Source organism: Apteryx mantelli, chromosome 2, assembly GCF_036417845.1.
Source record: "Apteryx mantelli isolate bAptMan1 chromosome 2, bAptMan1.hap1, whole genome shotgun sequence".
Taxonomy (NCBI): domain Eukaryota; kingdom Metazoa; phylum Chordata; class Aves; order Apterygiformes; family Apterygidae; genus Apteryx; species Apteryx mantelli.
The window spans coordinates 40384221-40403345 of record NC_089979.1 but is presented as its reverse complement, the minus strand read 5'-3'; the positions used below and the strand labels follow the sequence as shown (position 1 = coordinate 40403345).

Below are 19125 nucleotides of genomic sequence, written 5' to 3'. Positions count from 1 at the left end.
CTTATAGTCGTAAATACAGACTACCAAAAAGTTAAAAATCAGCCTTACAACACAGCTATAATTACTGACTGCATTTATTCTTTGGTGAGGTAATTAGCCTCCCCAAGAGCTGTCAATTGATTTAGTGCCTCTTAATCCTTCTTTGTTAGCCTTATTTTAAATATATGCATTTATCTTGTCCTAATGAGGAATAGGAATAAAAACCATTCTCAACTGATTCAAGGAAACATATTGGAATGCACAGAGTAGTTAGGTTAGTGTACAAAGCTTGAAATAAAATGCCCAAAGCAGTCATATCCCTGGAATCATAAAACAGGAAGTTTGGTTTCCTTAAAGGGAGAAAAAAAGTCAATAAAACAGGTAGGCCTAAGGTAAAGCTGCCAGAGGAAGAGAATATAAAATAGCTTAAATATATGGTGCTGTAAACTGAATAGGTTCTTCTGCAAATATTTCCCTCGCTGCGTAGATGATAGAGAGAGACATCCACTTCCAGAGGATGATTCATATTCTTAGTAGTCTGCATAGTCCTGTTGAGATACCTGTCACTCATTATTGGCTATATGCAGTAGGGTGGCCTAGCATGAAATGGAAAGCACTTGGGCCTGTAGCACAGGCTCTACTGACACTCGAGTATAACTCTTTTTCAGGAGAAGCCCTAAAAATGGTTGCACATAGCTCTTGTAAAATGCTTTTCAGTTATGCATCTCAAAACAGCTCGCAAAGAGCTGAGTATTATTTTCCCCAATTTGGAATGAGGTAACCAAAGCACAGAGAGGTGAACTAATTTGCTCACTAAAATCAGACCATTCAATAGGATTATTCATGTGAGTAAAACTATGCACATGCTTAAGTACTTACATGGCCAGGATCCATCTGACTAACTGCAGATTCTGACATGCAGAACAATATTCATCCATCCCATTACTGTTGTTATCCATCAGCTGAACTCACTTGCTTAAGAATTCAATACTAAAATACCAGTCAAATATTATTCAGCTAGCAAAAAAGGTCAACTGCATAACAAATAAAAGTGCCAAATCACATAAACTAACAATATTAGGGATAACTAATGGTTTCTTTTTATAAAAAAATAAGGCGAGTCTACTCAAAGAGGTTGTCGGTGAACAAATGCAACATGCAAGCATTCAGAAGTACTGCTCAAAGTAGGGAGGAAGGTGGCCATTAGCTAATAAAAAATCCACATCTGTCTTGTAAAAACAAATGCCACAGACTGATTCACATACTGAAAAAAGAAAGACTGAAAGCCAACAGTGTGTTTTCAAATAGGACTATTTTACTAAATTCCGAAAGACAAATATTCAAGAGGTGCTATATTGAGATACCTACCTAATATTATTCTTTTTACAAATACTTCTCAGGTACTGAGAGTTCAGTTTTGCAGCGGGTCTGTTCGTGAAGTCAGGCTGATAGAAAGGGGCAACATTTTATTAGGTTCCTGCAAACATCATCTCCCATATATCTTCATACTATCACAGTATAACAAAATTATTCCTATTCTGTCTATTCACAGCACTCTACTAGAAATTGTGGGAGTGTTATAATACAGCTCAGGGAAGCCCTGCAGGGGTTGGCCTCATTTTCAATTGTATTGAAGTTACAACAGGCTAGGTAGGTACAGTTTAGCTGAACATTATCTTAACCACAACCAGACCTAACACTTTCTTGCTTAGAGAAATCCTATTATGGCATCATTTAAGGTCAGGACATTAGCAAACTAAGAGGCACAGAAATTTCTGTAGGATTCCAAGTCATACCACCCAAGTAACTATTCATACAACAGAATAAATCCCAAGATTTTAACCTCCATAATTATGTAACAGGTAGCTATAGTACTCCCTTAAGTCAGAAGTGATTTTGGAGAGAACTGACACAGCACTAATTAGGTGGAGAAAAATACTTTCTCAAACTGCTTATGAAAATAGCAAAATGTAATTGCCTAAATGGCTCTTGCAGCTGCCTAACAGGAACAGTCTTCAGAGAATAAGTAGTTTCATTGTCACCAAAATATTTATTTCCCTCTCCAAACTTTCAGTTTGATTTTGTGTTTTAAGTTGTCTTCTGCATTTGGTGTGTCAATATTTTTTCAGCATTGTAGGTTGCATTTTTTAATGATAGGATAGCAGGTCAGTTAAGCTACTCAGGACTTGTTTGTGCCATGAGCAAAAAAAGAAGAGAAGATTTACTTTTAGAAAATCTGGATCAAAGGAGAGTCAAATTGTATATATATGCATATCAAGACTAAGTTCAAAGATTTAGACCCATCAAATTATGCATAGCTATCTTGTTTATCTGTGTGACTTGTGTTATACTCTTCCTTCCCATTCGTTCCCTGCTGTTAAGTGAGATTGCAAATTTGCAAACCACTGTAAACATGTTTAAATTTAGAATCCTGTGTCTGTTTTATCAAGACACAGCTAACTATGTGCAAGATCTGCAATGTATATTACAACGTCTTTAGGGCTTACGACTGACTTATGTGCCTACACAAGGCTTAACACAAGAAGATACTAAATACTGCTTCAAGAAATGCCCTGGCCCAAGGAATGGTTGCAATCACAGCAGGAGCAGAACTCACTTGGTTCCCCTTCCCTTGCAGGGAAGCCCCTCAGCTGCAACTCTGTCCTGCCACCTACTTTGAGTTACTGGCCTATCATGTTTGGATTTTTTTTTTTATAGCTTTCAGTTGTGACACTGAAAAACCAAACAGGGTGGATGCAGCTGAATGAACAACAAAATGTATGGCACCCCAGCTTAACAAGTAATTGGCTGGCACAAACACCAGTTCTGGTCATCGTGATGGTGCATGGTAGAATCTGTCCATGAAAATCCTTTCAGCCAGTTTCCGCCAGAAGCTGAGATATAACCAGGTCATGCACTAACCTGGGAAATACTCCTAGCATGGTGGTAGCTTTTGCAGGCAGCTGAAGTCAGGAGCATTTGCTTCTACCCCCAGGGGCAACGTCTGCACCAGGCTGGCTCGTGTGGCCGCCACCGTTGGCAGATGTGGTGGCTCCCCAAGCCACCCTGTAACCCGGCCTCTGCTCCAGAGCTGCTCTGCTCCCTGCCCCTGCCAGCCCTGGGCTTGCTCAGCCTCCCCCAGCTGCACAACTCAACTTAATGCTACATTTGTCACTTCAGTTTCTTTATTCCAAATGGTTAGTAGAGAGCAAAAATAACACTGTGTACCAAAGATCACGGAGTCCAGCTGTCCAGCATTTTGAATTCAAAGAATCCAACTTACAGTTTTGCGTTATGTACAAATAATCAGTTCCTTTCCTGTAGTGTCGTTTTCAGTTGATAAAAAAAATATTCTGCCCCACAGACAGGGGACAAACTTGCAAACATTATTTCTCATAGGTCTAGGTGTGCCTTTGCTAAGGAGCTCTCCTCTTCCACCATGTCCAAGACAATCTACTTGGGCACAAAGTTTTGCTATCTCAGGTCAACATCGTCACCTTGTCCCAACCACCACGGTCGCTCCCCTGTCAGGGAAAATAATAGGCCTCCACTTGAGACTCTCAGTCATCTTCTGTTTTAGGATTTAACAGTTAACACTATCTATAGTTGTTCATGGCCTTAGTGCTTGCAAGATATACTGTTTCTTCTTCAAAACAGCATACCAAGTTAATGAACAATTCAGCATCCAAGTCCCTATTACCCTTATCTGAAACAGGAATAACTGATTGTCCTGTCCTGGAAAGAAAGCCTGCTGCTTTTTTTTTGGTTAACTTAGTAAGAATGAAGAGGTAACTCCCTTGAAATCAGTAGGCTGGTATTACGCCAGTGAAAGCACCAGTGGAGATGAAAGTCCTGTTTTTCCTTTATTTGTACAGTGAGATTAAATGTGTGCTTTCAGTGAATTAAAATACAAAGTCACTCTGTGGAAGCAAAGTGGTTAATAAGGCATGACAGAACAGTTTGGGGGAACTTAGCGTGCTACAGACATCTCAGTGCAACAGTATTTCATTCCATAACATTTTGTTTCACTCCATAAATATTTTCATCCATTGTGCTGTAACTTGCATAGATGAATAAATAAATACATGGAAAACACTAATGATAAGACATAAATTAAAACTAAACTCACCATCTTGACATTTACATTTTAAAATATGTATGAGATACAACTCCTCTGATCTCTTTTTTTATACACTTACAAACTCACACACTTTCCAGTTATTTGTGTTTCTGTGCAAAGTACTGTGAGGAGTATAGACTTCCTTCTCCTAACTCTGAAAGCCTTTATACATTCATGAGAGCCTACAGGATCAAGGTCTTCAATTGATCTCAAGAGACTGGCAATCAGAAATAACCAAACACTCCAGGTTTTGTCCCATTCACCAACAGGAATTGCTTACCACTTTTATTCCTCAGGCTCTATGCCTTGAGTTATCATTATCCTCGAAGACAAAAGTGAAAATGCAAAAAGAGGTTTTCTTTATCTCCAGATTATTTTCTCTAGTTATTTATTCAAGGAAGGTTCTAGATATGTATTAGAAAAACTGGACGGACATAGTGACTGAATAAAAAGAGCTAGGATGAAATTCAGCAGTTCAAATTTCAAGGTCATGCATTTAGGAATTAATAAGAATTTCTCCTATAACTGCAAATTCTTTGCTTGGATGCAAGGAGGAAAAAATATTATGTAGCATTCAGTCTTAGCATATCTGTGAACCCCAGTGTAATAGGACCATAAAATTGAGTTTGTAGGAGGGGAGACTTTTCAGTGGAAATAACAAAGTTTGCACAGCAATTTTGGTCCATGTTCAAAAGCAGAAAAACAGGAACAGGTACAAAGAAAAATTACTAAGATATCCTGAGACCTGTAAGACCTATGACTAGAAGAGGTTGATGTGGTTAGGCCAGCAAAACAAAGTTGGAGAAGACAAATGTTTGCTGTCTTTAAATGTATGAGAAGATGCAAATACCACAGAGGAAAAAATGTATATTTAATCTGAAGAACAGCATGAGTACAGAAACTAAATAGTATAAGCTGGCTATTTTAACTTAGAAGGCTTCTAACCAATAAAAGAGAGAGGCTCTCAAAAACCTTCCCCATAGGAGAATCAGAAGAACACTGTCTACTTCTACAGTAGCGTTTGATCAGACTGATAGGGTTGCCCATGACAGCGAAGGGCTGGCTCCAGTGACCCAGGAGGCTAGTCTTATCCTGCTATTTAAATGAGCACAGAATCTATGAACTGTAGCACCTATTAATAAAATGAGAAGAGGGCAAAATGTTATGTTAGTCTCTGGTTGCCGCTCTGTCTAGGAGATGTACAGTGCGACAGGAGGCCAAAAGGCTACAAGAGGATCTGTGGGCAGTCTTGCGGTGCTGGCTCTGTGGGGCAGCATGCAGCCAGCCTGAAGCTGCCTTCTCTTCTACCAGCACTGAAAAAAAAGTGGGGAAATCGCTTAGCAGGTCCTTTTGGAGCTGATGAGGTGAGGGACAGTCATCTATGGAGTTCAAAATGCCCTGACTGTTTTGGTATGATGTGGGTCTTTGCAGCTTTAATATTTGGATACAAAGAGACAGAATTGTCATTAATACAGTAGTTCTTGAAGGACTCTATAGCTGGAGAAGTGGAAAAATTGCCTAATCCCTGACTAGGAAGGAGTTGGATTTTAGCAAGGTGGGATTTTAAATACTGAAAATCCAGTACAAGAATAGACTGTATTCTGCTCTTTTTTCTTATAGTTAAGGCTTATACTTAAGGCTTATTTTAAATTTTGTTAATAAAGTAATTCCATTGTTTTTCAAAGTAGGAAGCCAGTATATGCATAAGTCTTTACAGATCTAGCCTCAAGTGAATCTTATCTGTGTTATTTGTGTTATTAAAAATGTTGATGCTTTCTCTCTAAGCTGTATAGAAAGAAAAATTCATTTTTGTAGAGGAGTCAATTTTTTCAAAGTTTGGTTTATTTTGACCCAGAACAAATTCCCCCCAAATTTTGAAATTTGTTTACAAATAATTTACCCCCTGATTGGGTCCCTGTCATCTGTAATAAGGCCAGATTCCCCAAAAGCATTTTAGGAGTAGTGTATGGCATCACATTTTTCTTTGTGGTTGCTGAGAATCCAAGGTATAAATTTTTATAAATTTGCAAATTCTAAATGAAGGAAACTTTATTGGGAATTTTTCTGCCTGTTCCTGCTGTTTGAGTCCTCAGTGTATTTCCCCTAGTGTTGCCCTTACTGAGCTTTGCAGCTCTCCATCTCACCTCAAGGTGCTCGGCACTGCTGCAGTTTGTGCTGTAAGCCTACAGGGGAATACATCTATGTTAAAACTGTTCCTAGTGGAATTGAAATCATAAAATGAAAGCCTGAGATGCAGTAGGCAGACTTGTGCCATTATTTCTTCCATGTGCTCACGTTCTGAGCCTGGTATTATCCCTCTCTGAGAATGTACGCAGAAACCTTCAAAGCCACCAGAACAAGTTACACACTACAGTCCCATTAACTTTAATGATCATTAGCTGTCTAAATCCATAGGTAGCTCTGCTATCCATAACCATAGTGCCATGGAACAGTTTTATGAGCTCCAAAGGTATCATTTAATCTTAAAATAGTTTACAAAAAATATCAAGTAGTTAATCCAACAATTTCATATTGATCTGTTACCTTTTAGGCCTCCTATTTTGCCATTCAGGAGTATACCAGGGAGTATTTGCTCTGCAGGGAGCCCCCCTCATTGGTCAAGAAAGCAACAGTTTCAGAGGTTTGACGATAATCGTTCTGTCAGGGGAAATTCTTCATGGGTGAAACCATTTCAGTGTTTTACTCAGACCACTCCATATCAGGAAATTTTTCTGTCTCCTGAGGGAAACATTTTTTGAGAAGGGGACAGAGGAGCAAACAAAAATTCCTCCTGGACAACTCTCCCTTTCCAATGTATATCCAGCTTTCAGATCTCTTATGCTAACTGAAATATATTATTGTAAGAAAAGGAAGACAGTTCCAATTACTTGTAATTTTGGAGGAAACAAACATAGGAGACAGTTGCTCTGGAAGAATATGAATGCAGACAGTAGTAACTTAAATCTAACATGTGGCTAACTTTTGTTGCTAGACAAATATTCTTCAAGTGACAATATAGTTTGCTTAGAGACACTTGAGTTTTCTCAGCAGTATTTATTCTTTGAACAGGTATTTTACTGGGAATAGATATCAGCATAATTTGCACCAATAGATTAGGCATTTCAAATGAGTTCTGTCTTTTTTCTGCTTCTCATTTTTCTGTGTATTTGAACCTGGTCATGATAAAATATTGTAATAATAGCTTGGGATTGCAGTATAAAAGTTGCAGAGACATTGCAGATTGATGTATCAATAAGAATTTTATTGGCCTCCCGTAGAAGTTCTGTTTTAAAAAATCTGAGAGAAAAGTAATTACAGTTATAAGTTAAGGGCATGACTCATGGAAATAAAAATAACAGCCTCGTCCACTCTTTTTTTCAAAAATTGAAGTATTGTCTGGGTCTTGGGAAAGTGAGCAGGGCAGATAAGTTATATGTCTCATTCAGTCACTTAGTTTGAAATGTGTAATCTTCAGCTAAAAGGTTCCCTTCTTTTACTGTCAGGTCATGCAAAGCCTTACTTCATAAAAGGTGAAGTCCACATAGTCTGTGCTCTGTAAATAAGGATTTTTTATGAACTGCAAACATTCTAAAGGAAGGTTTGAGACCTTACATTTGTGTCTGGTAAACTATTATTAGTATCAGAACAAAATAGCTCTTCTACTTACCTACAGGTTAAGAGAATTTTAATTTAAACACTTCTTAAAGTAACATATGGTAAATGAATTTTACCAGATTTTACATGGTAAAATACTAGGTTTTAGTATGCAGTGGGGACAAGTCTTGCAATTTTATCATGAAACAAACAGTATTTGAAATTTTCTTTAAAGACTGTCTAAGCCTGCTTTCATGGAAAAGACAGTACTTCATATTTTCCAGGTCTGCAGTTTGCCTGGACAACCAAAAATGGTGATTGTTTCCTGCCTCTGAACACAGTTCAAAGTCTCATAGCTGTCTCCAAAGCAAGACAGCGTGGCCATCTCTTGCTTGGAGTCTTTGCTGTTCCTTATTCTGCAATTGTCTGCAGATAGAAAAGCATAATAGGAAAGAAGTACAGCACTTGCCAGTTTTCCGCTACACTTTGAAAAGTAAAGATACTCTGCACACCCTGTCATCTCTTTGTATACACAGGGACACAGAGCCCTATGAACATGTGATCATTCAACAACGTAAGTCAGACAAGCCTTTAGCAAATCTATGTTATCAGGAGATTCATGTGTATGGAGAAACCTCAAGATATGAAAAATTTTAGATGATTTGAAAAAAGCTTTTATAAGATACTGGAAAAAAGTATAAAGTCCTTACATGCAAAGGAATAGCACCAAATAGGTTAAGCATCATTATTAAATTTGTTGATAGAAATAAATTATAGCTTAATATTACTTATTTCTTTCAGTAGACTTGTTTTGATGTTTTCGGTCTCAAACCGATTTACTAGAAAAGCCAAAGCTATGTCCACATTGAGCAATGGTACTTTGGTTTTAATAGAAACAAAGTTGTCAGGGAACACTGAGGTTTAAATTTCCAGGAAAGGATATCGTTTTCAGGTGACCAGCCAGAAATGCTGACCTTTATTTCCCCACCATGAGTGAAACAGGAGCAATGACATTTACCTTCTTTTTGAGGCACTGTAAGACGTTGCTGAGCAACTGATACCTCTGCCCAGTTTCATGGCAGTACAGTTTTTGATAACTCTGGAGAAAAATACAACCATTAGAACAAATAAAGTGCTCTTCTGTCTCTTTGCAGGCATATAATAAAAAATAGGATTGGTAGAAAACGAGCCCATATCCTGGCACTGTACCTGTGTGAATGTATCTTTCTCTCTATTAAGATCAAACAGAGGAAACTCAGATCTGCTTGGCATATAAGACCTATGGACCATTGGATGTTTGATATCTTTCTAGGCTTACTAATGAGCTCTTACACGGCTTGTGGCACCAGTGAAGTCTATTGGGTAAATGTACAATGTTTCAAGACTTTAAAAGAGTTGTAGAATTTTGTTCCTTAACTTCTGTAAAATGTGTATTTACTGCCTTCCATCTGCGGTCCTTTCATTGCTCCCATTACCATAGCCATCTGGAAGTCTAGAAGTCATGAATATATTTATTGTCTCAATACCCAAACAAGGTTAAAAACTACTGTCAACCCTATATATAGGGGTGCGGAGCTGAGCCATATTTACACTATCAGTTAAGCACTGCTCTGTGCCTAAACTTTCCCATCATCCACATGCTTTACAAGCAAGTATAGACCCAGATACGGTGAGGCTGACCTCTATGGTTTTGCAAATACCCATGCTTCAAGTACACGCACAGGGACAGAGCCCAGACTTTAGCTCTTGCTCATGACATTGCAATTGATGAGGCAAGGAGGGAGCCAAACAATCAATCCACCAGCAGATATCTCTCACCAAATACACAGAGCATATTTTTTACACCTGAACAACAGCCAGCAATGCGGATGTAAAGCATATGGAGCTCAGTATAAGAAACCTCCTGTCAAGCCTGCGCTTAACCTCACTTGTAGACAGGCTGTGATTTGCTCAAGGTCATAAAGGAAGCTGGATCTCAAAAAGTCTAATGCAGTCCTCCAGTCACTGGCCCATTCTTCCCTTTGGGCATGTGCTCCGGACATCCAAATTCTGTAACAACTTTCTTTCAGACTTGGTGTTCTTTCTTTGATTTTGCTGAGGTCAAGAGCAAATCTCTTGAACGGAGTCCCATGATACTTAATCTGAAAATTGTTGCTGCTGTTGTTTGAGCACATATATGGAGTTTAGAATGACCTGAAGCAATTTAAGGTTTAGAAAGCCATATGGGTGTCTGTGTGGACTTTTAGCATGGAGGAGCGTCAGGGCTTCAGGCAAATGACTAGGCTAAGCCCTGGCCTGAGGATAAGCTAAGGATGTGGATAAACTACAGGCCATGACATGAGAAATTGCTGGATGTGACAGATAACAATATGAGAAGGTGACAAAAATTATAGATAGCACTGTGAAGATCTGCTGGATCTTGCAGCTGTTTAAAGGGAAGTTATGTGAGAAATGGTTGAACTTTACAGGTAACTGGAGGGGAGTATTGGGGATTGTTTGAGGCCAACAGTACCTAGGTAACCATTATCAGTAATACCATATAAGGCTGAGATTACCTAGAAATACCATATTTGGGTATGGATGTAGCAAAGCTGGGACCAATGAGGAAAAAGTAATTAGGGCTGGGTTGTTTATCTGAGAGGAGATGAGCAAAGAAAGTGAGGTACAAGTATGGTGAAAGGGAGGGTCGAGAAATGGGACAAGGGATAATAAGGGATGCAGCTGCTGTAACCAGGTCTGCCCGGAGGGACCTGCTGGGCAGCCCTGTACGTGATCACCACAGCCTAAGCAGAGCAATAAACCACACTTGTTGCTCCAACCACATCACGCAAGTCAAATGTGCTTCTGTGGTCAGGACGAAGAGGCAGGTGGCCGGGGGCGGGGAAGCTTTCCCTTTCAGGTAGGGGAGCACTCAGACAGACAGATCGAGCATCCCTGCATCACCATGTGGGGCTCATGCCAGGCGGGAGAGCATCAGCACCTACCCATCGTGTCCTAACGAAGCGCAGAGCCAGAACATTTCTCCACAGAACCAGAGAAATGTAGGAGACATAGGAAGAAAGAAGGGGCAAGGGTTATGGCAGACACTTCTTTCAGTAACCTCTCATACTTGACTGATGATGGTGCTTTCTTTAAAAGCAACTGTGCTTGATATAATACATCATTGGAAGAATTACAGCCAGGCTAGACAGTCATCAGATATTTCGTGCAAATGTGTTCTTATAATATGGGTCTTAAGAAGTGAATAGAAATAAGTAATCACAGTGTTTAATTTAAGGAGACTACTGCAGCCTCCTCCTTGGATCAAACTAGGCACCTCTCAAGTTTTCTTGTATCTTAATCCTGTACAGTTAGTACCATATCTCCTTGTAGTCTGCTCTCCTACTTTGGTTTGTTCTTCTGTTTCTTAGGTTTGTATTTGTCTTGTTACTTTTTATTTTATTCTCTGCCCTGAGTAACGCCCTTCTTTCTCTCTTCTGTTTACATAAGACTAGATAGACAGTGTTTGGAGATGCAAGGTGGTACCTATTACTGTACACTTTTGCTTTTTTTTCCTGAGATGGAGATATGCACTGAAGCAGCTGGCTTCCACTTTCTCTCTCAGGGTTTGAGCTACAAGGCAGTATATGCAGTGTTCAGGAGTCATTAGAGGCCTACTTTGCTTGAAAAAACATCCTTCTTTAGTTGGAACAGTGTAACAAAATCTGAATTTCTGGAAACATTCACCTTTCCAGACCACCTGTCTCTGGAACGAAGCTGTTTCAAGGACGAATTCTCAGTAATATAGCTTTGGTTTAGTCCCTAGAGTTTCCTACATAAATAAAACAAGAAACCCTTTTTGCACCTAAAAAATATCTATCAAACTCAGATGCACCATGGCTGGGAATTAGCAGGCAAGTTGCATATACATTCAGTTTGCAGAGAAACTCTGCAATATTGATAAATATCATGGAATAATACATTTTGCTTCCTCAGCATTTCTCTCTACATTACTCAAGAAAATCATTTTCATTCAAAATTATAGATGAGCTAGCTCTTCCTTATTCCAAGAATAATATGTTTTTTGCCTTAATAAAAAATTCCAGTAATAAGCAAAAACTATATATAATTCTATCTAGAAAATACCTATGGCTCTCTCTTCTTCATTTGGATCAGTGCTCCAATTCCAAAAACTGTCCAGAAGGGTTCAGGAAGTTCCCCTTCTAGAAGTCCCTATCAGGTCTGAGGAAGCAGCCCGATCTTTTTTAATAAGTAGTTATTTGAATAGTATTGAATCCATGGTTGGAACTCTCTATCCCAATAACAGAAATAGAAAATTAAAGTTGGGACATTTCTTAACATTTTGACTAGTAGAAGAGTTGAGCAGAGAAAAGGGAATGAAACAATTAATCTTTCATCATACGTGATGTCTGATGGTGTACTGGTAGGTGACAAGGAGGCTTTTGTGTTATGGCTTTTTTCAGATATATCTTTCATGTGTGTAACTACTTCCTGAGCCTTAATGAAACAGTTAATTGTGGCAGCTCCGGCTACTTATTCTCAAGAACAATAATGCCTCCTCTACCATTAGGAATAGATGCTTGTAAGTGGAGATTTATTTTCTTTTAGATTTTTTCCATAGATATTGGATTTATAATGTCTGTTCCTCAAACTGTGTTTAAAATGCTTGTAAAGCTTTTGTAAACATACTTTTATTGAATTCCATGGGCGAGGAGAGAGCTGATGAAGGTTCACATTAGGCAGGAAAATAAAACAATAAGAAGGATTTTCCTCAAAGAAGTGAGGAATTTAAATAAATAAAATTCATGCCATGTGACTTCAATGGGAAAGTTTCATGAGAGGGAATTAATTCCATCAGAAGAGAAGTTGTATATATGCTGCAGAATGGTTTCATTGAATCCGTCTGGTTTGTTCATAAATGAGTAAAACTATGAAGTAAATGAAAAAAGTAAATGAAAAGAGCCAAAGAAGTAAACCAATAGTTTTTAGTCCCCAGTGGTGGCAGAGAATATCATCCTCCCCAGACCTGTGTAGCACATTCTGTGTGTTTCAAAAGCAGCTGTGTCATTCTTGATGCTCTTGTTAAAAATATAAGAGGGCAATAAAGAAAAAAAAAGTCATTGCGTTAGTCAGCAGCTGATCACTCATTTTGCTCAGACACAGGGCTGTCCCTGTGGAATAAAGGTCTGGCTTCTACTCTGTGCTCACTAGTCTCATCTGGTCAGTTAGGTTAGTAAAGCTTGTGTCTTGCTGTTTGCAAATGCTTTCAATTGTGTTTAAACATAGTTCAAACCATTCCACTAAATCATAGGTTTAAATATGATTTGTCTAGTTGCTAGTGATAAATTGAAAGTTTGTCCTGGTTGATGTGAAGTCCCAGATTAATTTCTGCAAAACATACCCAGTCTTGTTGTTTGTTTAGAATAAAAAAAATAGACATCAGAAAAAGATTAGTGACATTATGGCTAAAAAAAATAGCCTTGCATGCATAAATCAGCGGAGTGCTGACATAGGTCTGCAGGCAATTCCAGCACCTCTGCTGCTTATGGAATTCCCAAATTATAACAACATGCACAGATCTACGGTATCCCATTTTGCTATGCTGATCTGAGCTTTCTCCCAGGCAGCAAGGGAACAGAAAAGACTCATCCATTTCAATCTGTGCTTGCTGGGAAAACTCAGGATGTATTCACCAGGAAGAAAAGGGGGGAGAGCCACACCAAATGGAATAGCATCCTTTCTCCCTCCTAGTTTAGCCTTCACTTCCATTATCAAGTTTTCAGGCACCCACTAACTGGAAGCCAGTATGAACCAGCCTTCCCAAAATGTATACCTGGTCACTTGCTTCACAGCTAGATGTGAGTAAGCGCAGGCCCCCAGGGACTGGTTCTGCACATTAGGGGTACAGCTGCCATTTATTGATCACATCAGTCTTGACCTGGTAGATTTTTTTGTTGACTATTAAATATTGGCTAGACTATTGACTCTCTGCCCTAAATTCATGGGGTATTGCATAGCATTTAAGGTAATTATTTGACATTTTAGTGTTAAATATAATTAGGAAAGCTGTAAAAATAAGGACTGTGTTCTTTGGTTGGTAGATATCAGGCGTAAAGCAGAATCTGAAATGATTATCAACCCTCTGGCTAGCCTACAAAGGTGGGTGTTAGCATATAGCTTTTGGGAAGTCAGCGTCTCTCTCCGCATCTTACATCCACAAAAAACAAAACTGCCTCGTCATACTGACTTATCCATCATTTAATAAAATACTAACAGTACCAGGTATGCTAGACGACTTTCTTGGCACTCTCAAGGAGCTTGAGGCATTTTCCAACTATGTGTCAAGTGATCAATCTATCATAGCACCAATATTTTGCTCTTTGAGGCAGATCTTTCATCACATGGGAAAGGACAGAGTTGCTGAGCTAATCCAGGACAGCTTAGAGTGACATGTATTAATTCAAGACCATACCTAAGTGATATCAGATCCTTCTAAATTCTTATTACAACTGTTGAACACACGCTTAGCTTCATAAAAAGCTGTTCTTTATATGTTCATTGTCCCAGTCCTTTCAGAAACTTCCAGTGAATCTTTGTTAGTTACTTTACCTTAACATGTCCTGGGCAATCATTACCTCTTTTTTCCAATTTCCTTGTTAATAGCAGTTTAATACTCTGAAAGAAATCAGTGACAGGAAAGAATTTTCTTGTTGTATGTATGATAAATTAAAAGCATCTATTTTCCTCCAAGGGGGCATATGTGTAAGTTCCTGTACAGGAGGTTAAATTTGCCTCAGAAACATAGTAATTTCCCATCCATTTTTATAGCAGCCAAATTATAACAGACGTGCTTTCAGAAATCTTCCTTTTTAAGCATAAACCGTTTGTCAATTAACGTTGACAGAAGACAATCAAAATTGACTGAGATGCACTTCTCTGAGTACATCAATATTATTGCGGCCACATTTCTGGTTTAACTGGACAAAAATTTGTAAAGTCTGTAAAGCCTTTGCATGACTTAAGAGTATCAGGGTGTGGGACTCCGGTGCAGGAAAAGCTCAGCCAGGGCAAGAACCAAAACTGAAGAGCTCAGGCAGAAAGAAGGATCAGAGGCTAACCAGAAGGGACAGCTGGTAAATGGAAAGAAAAGACAGACAAAAGAAGAGTGGGAGAAGGGGAAGAGGGCTTCCAAAAAGAGCCAGAGTATAAGCCATGTCACAATTCACTCTTTATCAGTCTTGCCGAACCCAAGAACCAGTGCATTCTTCTGAACCACTTACTGACAATGTAAGTATTGAATATTTACCTGTATATGCGTTAAGGATTCATGTAACAGAGATGAGTCTTTCTAGAGCTGTAGTGGCAGTACCCCAAAGGCCAGAGCTGGTGCCTGTTTGCCAAAAACAGCAGCAGCTTGGGAGCCGTCCTTGGACAGTGAGGCAGCAAGGGGGCACTCACCAGTGCCTGCTTCTATCAGCCAAATAGCTTCTAAGCAGGCTCAGAAACTTTGGGAAGGGAGGCAAGTTCACAGTATATTTTAGGGACAATCTTCCTCTCAATGTCAAAGGAAACTCTACTGCATACAATTCCCAAATATTGAGGAGACTGGAGGTACAGAAGTTTTGAAAAAGGGGGTTCTTCTCTGGGACAGAACTGTAAAAATAATGGTGCATATGACCTCCAAAGGCTTTTGGAAGAGGAGACATACTGATTATTAAGAGTGCCAAGTCAAAAACTCAAAAGGTAGGAAACTGCCAGAATTAACATTAGCCATGCAAATTTAATTCAGCCCTCTTGTGTATGGATCATGATGATGTTTTAGTTACATGATCACACCATGTATTTTCTGTGGTCCCCAGCTTCACATAGTGTATGAGATGGATGGTGGTCACTGAACGTACAGCTATTCAGCCTCTTGTTTCCTGTTCAGAAATTTGTGTTCATTGAGATCTGCTAAAGAAAGTTCAGAAAATGAACTGCTATAATCTAGAATCTTCTGAGCATATATGAACAGCTGATTACTTGGCAAAATTTGTGCAAGCTCTGATGGATAAAGCAAAAGATATGCCCGGGATATGAAGGCCACCTTTCTTTTAAAGTTCAAGTCCTCTCTTTAAAGCATTAGAGCACTAGACTCTTCAGTCTATTACAGTTTTTAAGAAGACAAAAACAATTTATTTTACCTAATTTATTCTCAGAAACAGATGATCTCTTTCTGCAAAAAAAAATTGGGGGGGGGGGGATCTGAGGCAGAATTTCAGTATGGATGATGTCAGCCTGAATGGTTTAAGTTGGAAGTAACTAGTAAAAGGATTTACTTAGAAATCAGGGTGGGGAGGTGGGAGAAGCTAAAACCTTTACCTTTAAAGAGTGAAATCGAATCAGTTCTATGGAAGCCCACAATTTGGGAGAGCAAATTTGGAAGCAGATCTCCAGTTCACCTGACATTCTGCTGTTGTTGAGAAAGTGCACAATTACAGTAGATATCTGAACCTATTTATTGTTGCACTGTGTTGCTGCAAAGATCCTTAAAATGTCAATTCAATGTCTGTTATTGGCAGTGATAAAGTCATACGGATTGTTCCTGACAGTGAGAGGGAAACGCAGATCCTGAAGGCTGTATTTAACAGACTTAAGGTGAGTCTGATTTTTTTTCTTCTTCTGTCCTTTGCTGAAGACTGAAGTGGGTTAACTGACACGCCTTTCATTTTTCGTTTTACTTCAAGCTATTTTATGCTCTGGAAAACAGCCTTTGCCCATTAAATTCTTAATTTCCCAATAACATAGCAGAGAAATTGGATTCATCATGCCTGGCAATTTTAAGAGGAAACAGTTATTGCCTGAAAGTAATATAGGTGCCACACTTGCAGATTTGCTTTTTTTTTGCTCTTCCATTTCTTGCTAGCATACCTAGTTGCATGCTGCATTATCCAGCTGATGGGTTTATTTAAAATCCTGAGTTAATTCAAGATGTGAACATAGGCAGGAAGAGGAAGAACCAAGAGGCCTCCATTTGAGACTCTCTCTGGACAGAATAACTTTCTAGAGGCAGCTATGAGACTCACTAGCACACTCTGAAACTTAATTCCCTGGCCTTTTCCTGCAGCTATAAATAAAAAGCAACAGAGCAGGAATTTCTCCTGATCCTACCTGGTGCAGTAGTGCAGCACAAGAGCACTCTGCAGTGCACAGCTAAGGAAGGCGCAGGGGCTCTTTCATGGCAGTGTGGCCTATTATCACAGATGGGAACAGAGAGTACTTGTAACCCAGGCCCCTGTGGCAGCATGGAAAGGAACGTACCATGCACTTCCGCCAACTTCAGGCATTATGGGAAAGACAAACCTCATTAATAGTCTCCAAAATATAACCTGATCAAAGCAGAACCAGAAAAGTAAAAATCTGGGAACTATGTTGAGTTTGTTCTTCAAGTTGAACTTGAGTCCCAAATTCTGCTTGTTCACCTGTGTTAGCTCATGCTCTGCTTGAGCCTGGTGGAAGACAATCGATTTTTCCCTGTAGCAAAACTTTACCTATGAAGGTAAAGAAGGTAAAGCAGCACAGGCAAAACAAGCTAAAGTCATATGGCACAGTGGACCCTTGTGTCCAGCTGACAAAAGCTGTCTGGGCATAGACAAAGGGACACCTGGTAGCTTTGGCAGTCCTGGAACTCACAGTTTTATGTTACAGCAGAATGCCAGTGGTACGAAAATGTTGGGAGCGTGCACAAAACTTCTGTACTTCTCTCTGCCTTCAACTTCCATCAAGTTATTGTGTAGTCTGGGATGAATCTTTCAGTCTCTCTTGTTGAAACCTCATGTAAATGATCGTGTTTTCACTGAGACAGAGAGAAAAAATGAAGGTATTTCAATTGTTAACATCTGGGGTGTAAGCAGATCAGATCTGAGTCCACATACCAAATCAAACAAAGTGGAGATATTAGAAGAGCTCTTACACTTTCACAAAAAGCATTCCATCTTTTGGTTATGATGAAATTTTCTTGCTATCATTTTTTAAGAACTAGACAGCACTACCTTAGGTGCCTCGCCTCAAGATTGCTTACTGATGAGAATATGCCAGCAGTCAAGACATAGATGCCTTACTAGCTTTAAGTAGGAAGGCTGGGGCTATCTCAATGGCCTCTCCATTTCTTACTGATGTGTTTAGATAGTTCCCCACTCAGCACGCTAGCTTTTGTGAATCCCTTTCTTAAGACATCCAGCCTCTGCATATATTGCATGAGGAATCTCAATGTTCAACAGATGCTGTGTCTGAACACTATGTATTATAGTGCTTTTCATTGTAATGCCCAAGTCTCTTAAAGAATACTGTTGTACATTTGTTTCTGCAGTGCTTATTAATATCTCAGTGAGACTTTGGGCCGGACTCACAACTGTGAAAGTTAAAATAATACCCAAAAAAGAATAATCATTTTACTCACAATTAGGAAAAAAATCTAACCATAAATCCAAGAAATACACATGGAAGCTGGTTTTTGCATTAATTTCTTCCCCTTGGATGCTGAAACATAAAGAGTGAGCACATGTGTTTTTTCCCTTCTCCTCATATTGCAAACCCTGCAAAGCAAAAGGGTTACTCACCTTCCTGAAACTGTTTCTCATTACAAAGCTCCCTTAGGCTCCCAGAATGAGATTCCTTCACCCACTTCCACCAAAGTGGGAGCAGTAGAAATTTGAATAAATAACTGCATGCTCTAACTCTGAGTACAGGATAATAAAATTTTGGCAAAGTGCATTGGAATCTGGCTAGATAATTGGAAAGTGAATGATTTTGATGAAGTAATGAGCTGAGGAGGTTGAAGGGAAGACTAAAAAAAAAGAAAAGTATCGACACTCAGTTTCATGAAAACAGGGTGAGTTTGGCTGCTTTTCAGATCTCAGGACTGTTTCATCTGCAGTTGCTTCATTGCCCATCTACATGGGGTCAGAGAGAAAGAGAAACATCCCAAGTCATGAATCCATTTAACTTTAATTCCTCATTGTCTTTTCCAGAAAAAAGGCCCAAAGTTTTCCACTCATGAAGGATCACTTTTTAGAAGTGCCAGGCACTCACAATATCAGCAGAAGTCAGTAGTGGCCACAAGTCATCAGTCCCTCAGAAGAACCATGCAACTTTTTATGTCCCTGTGATGCTCTCCCCTATCCCCTGCCTCCCCCACACATGCAGGTTTCCACAGTGGACTGAGGTTCCATTTTTTAAACATGAATCTTTAAGCACTATGCTGATAATTGCTCAGGAGAAAATATAAGATAGTTTGCAAACAAAAATTACAATGTGAAATAGATACGAACAAGGTATTGATATAATCCTGTTACTATCTTAACACAGGTTGCCTGACAAACAACAGAGGTATGAATAGGGGTTATAGTAGTAATACACAGATTGCTGTAAGTACTGGCTTTTGGATTTTTACA

General features: G+C 39.2%; 1 protein-coding gene across 1 annotated transcript in view; it reads left to right on the top strand.

The window, feature by feature from the left end:
* Positions 1–19125, top strand: part of CPA6 (carboxypeptidase A6) — an 82573-nt gene that overhangs the window by 19625 nt on the left and 43823 nt on the right. The window contains exon 2 of the mRNA XM_013942799.2: positions 16255–16330. Within this exon, the coding sequence (XP_013798253.2) occupies positions 16255–16330 (76 nt within the window). The remainder of the gene's footprint in view (positions 1–16254; positions 16331–19125) is intronic.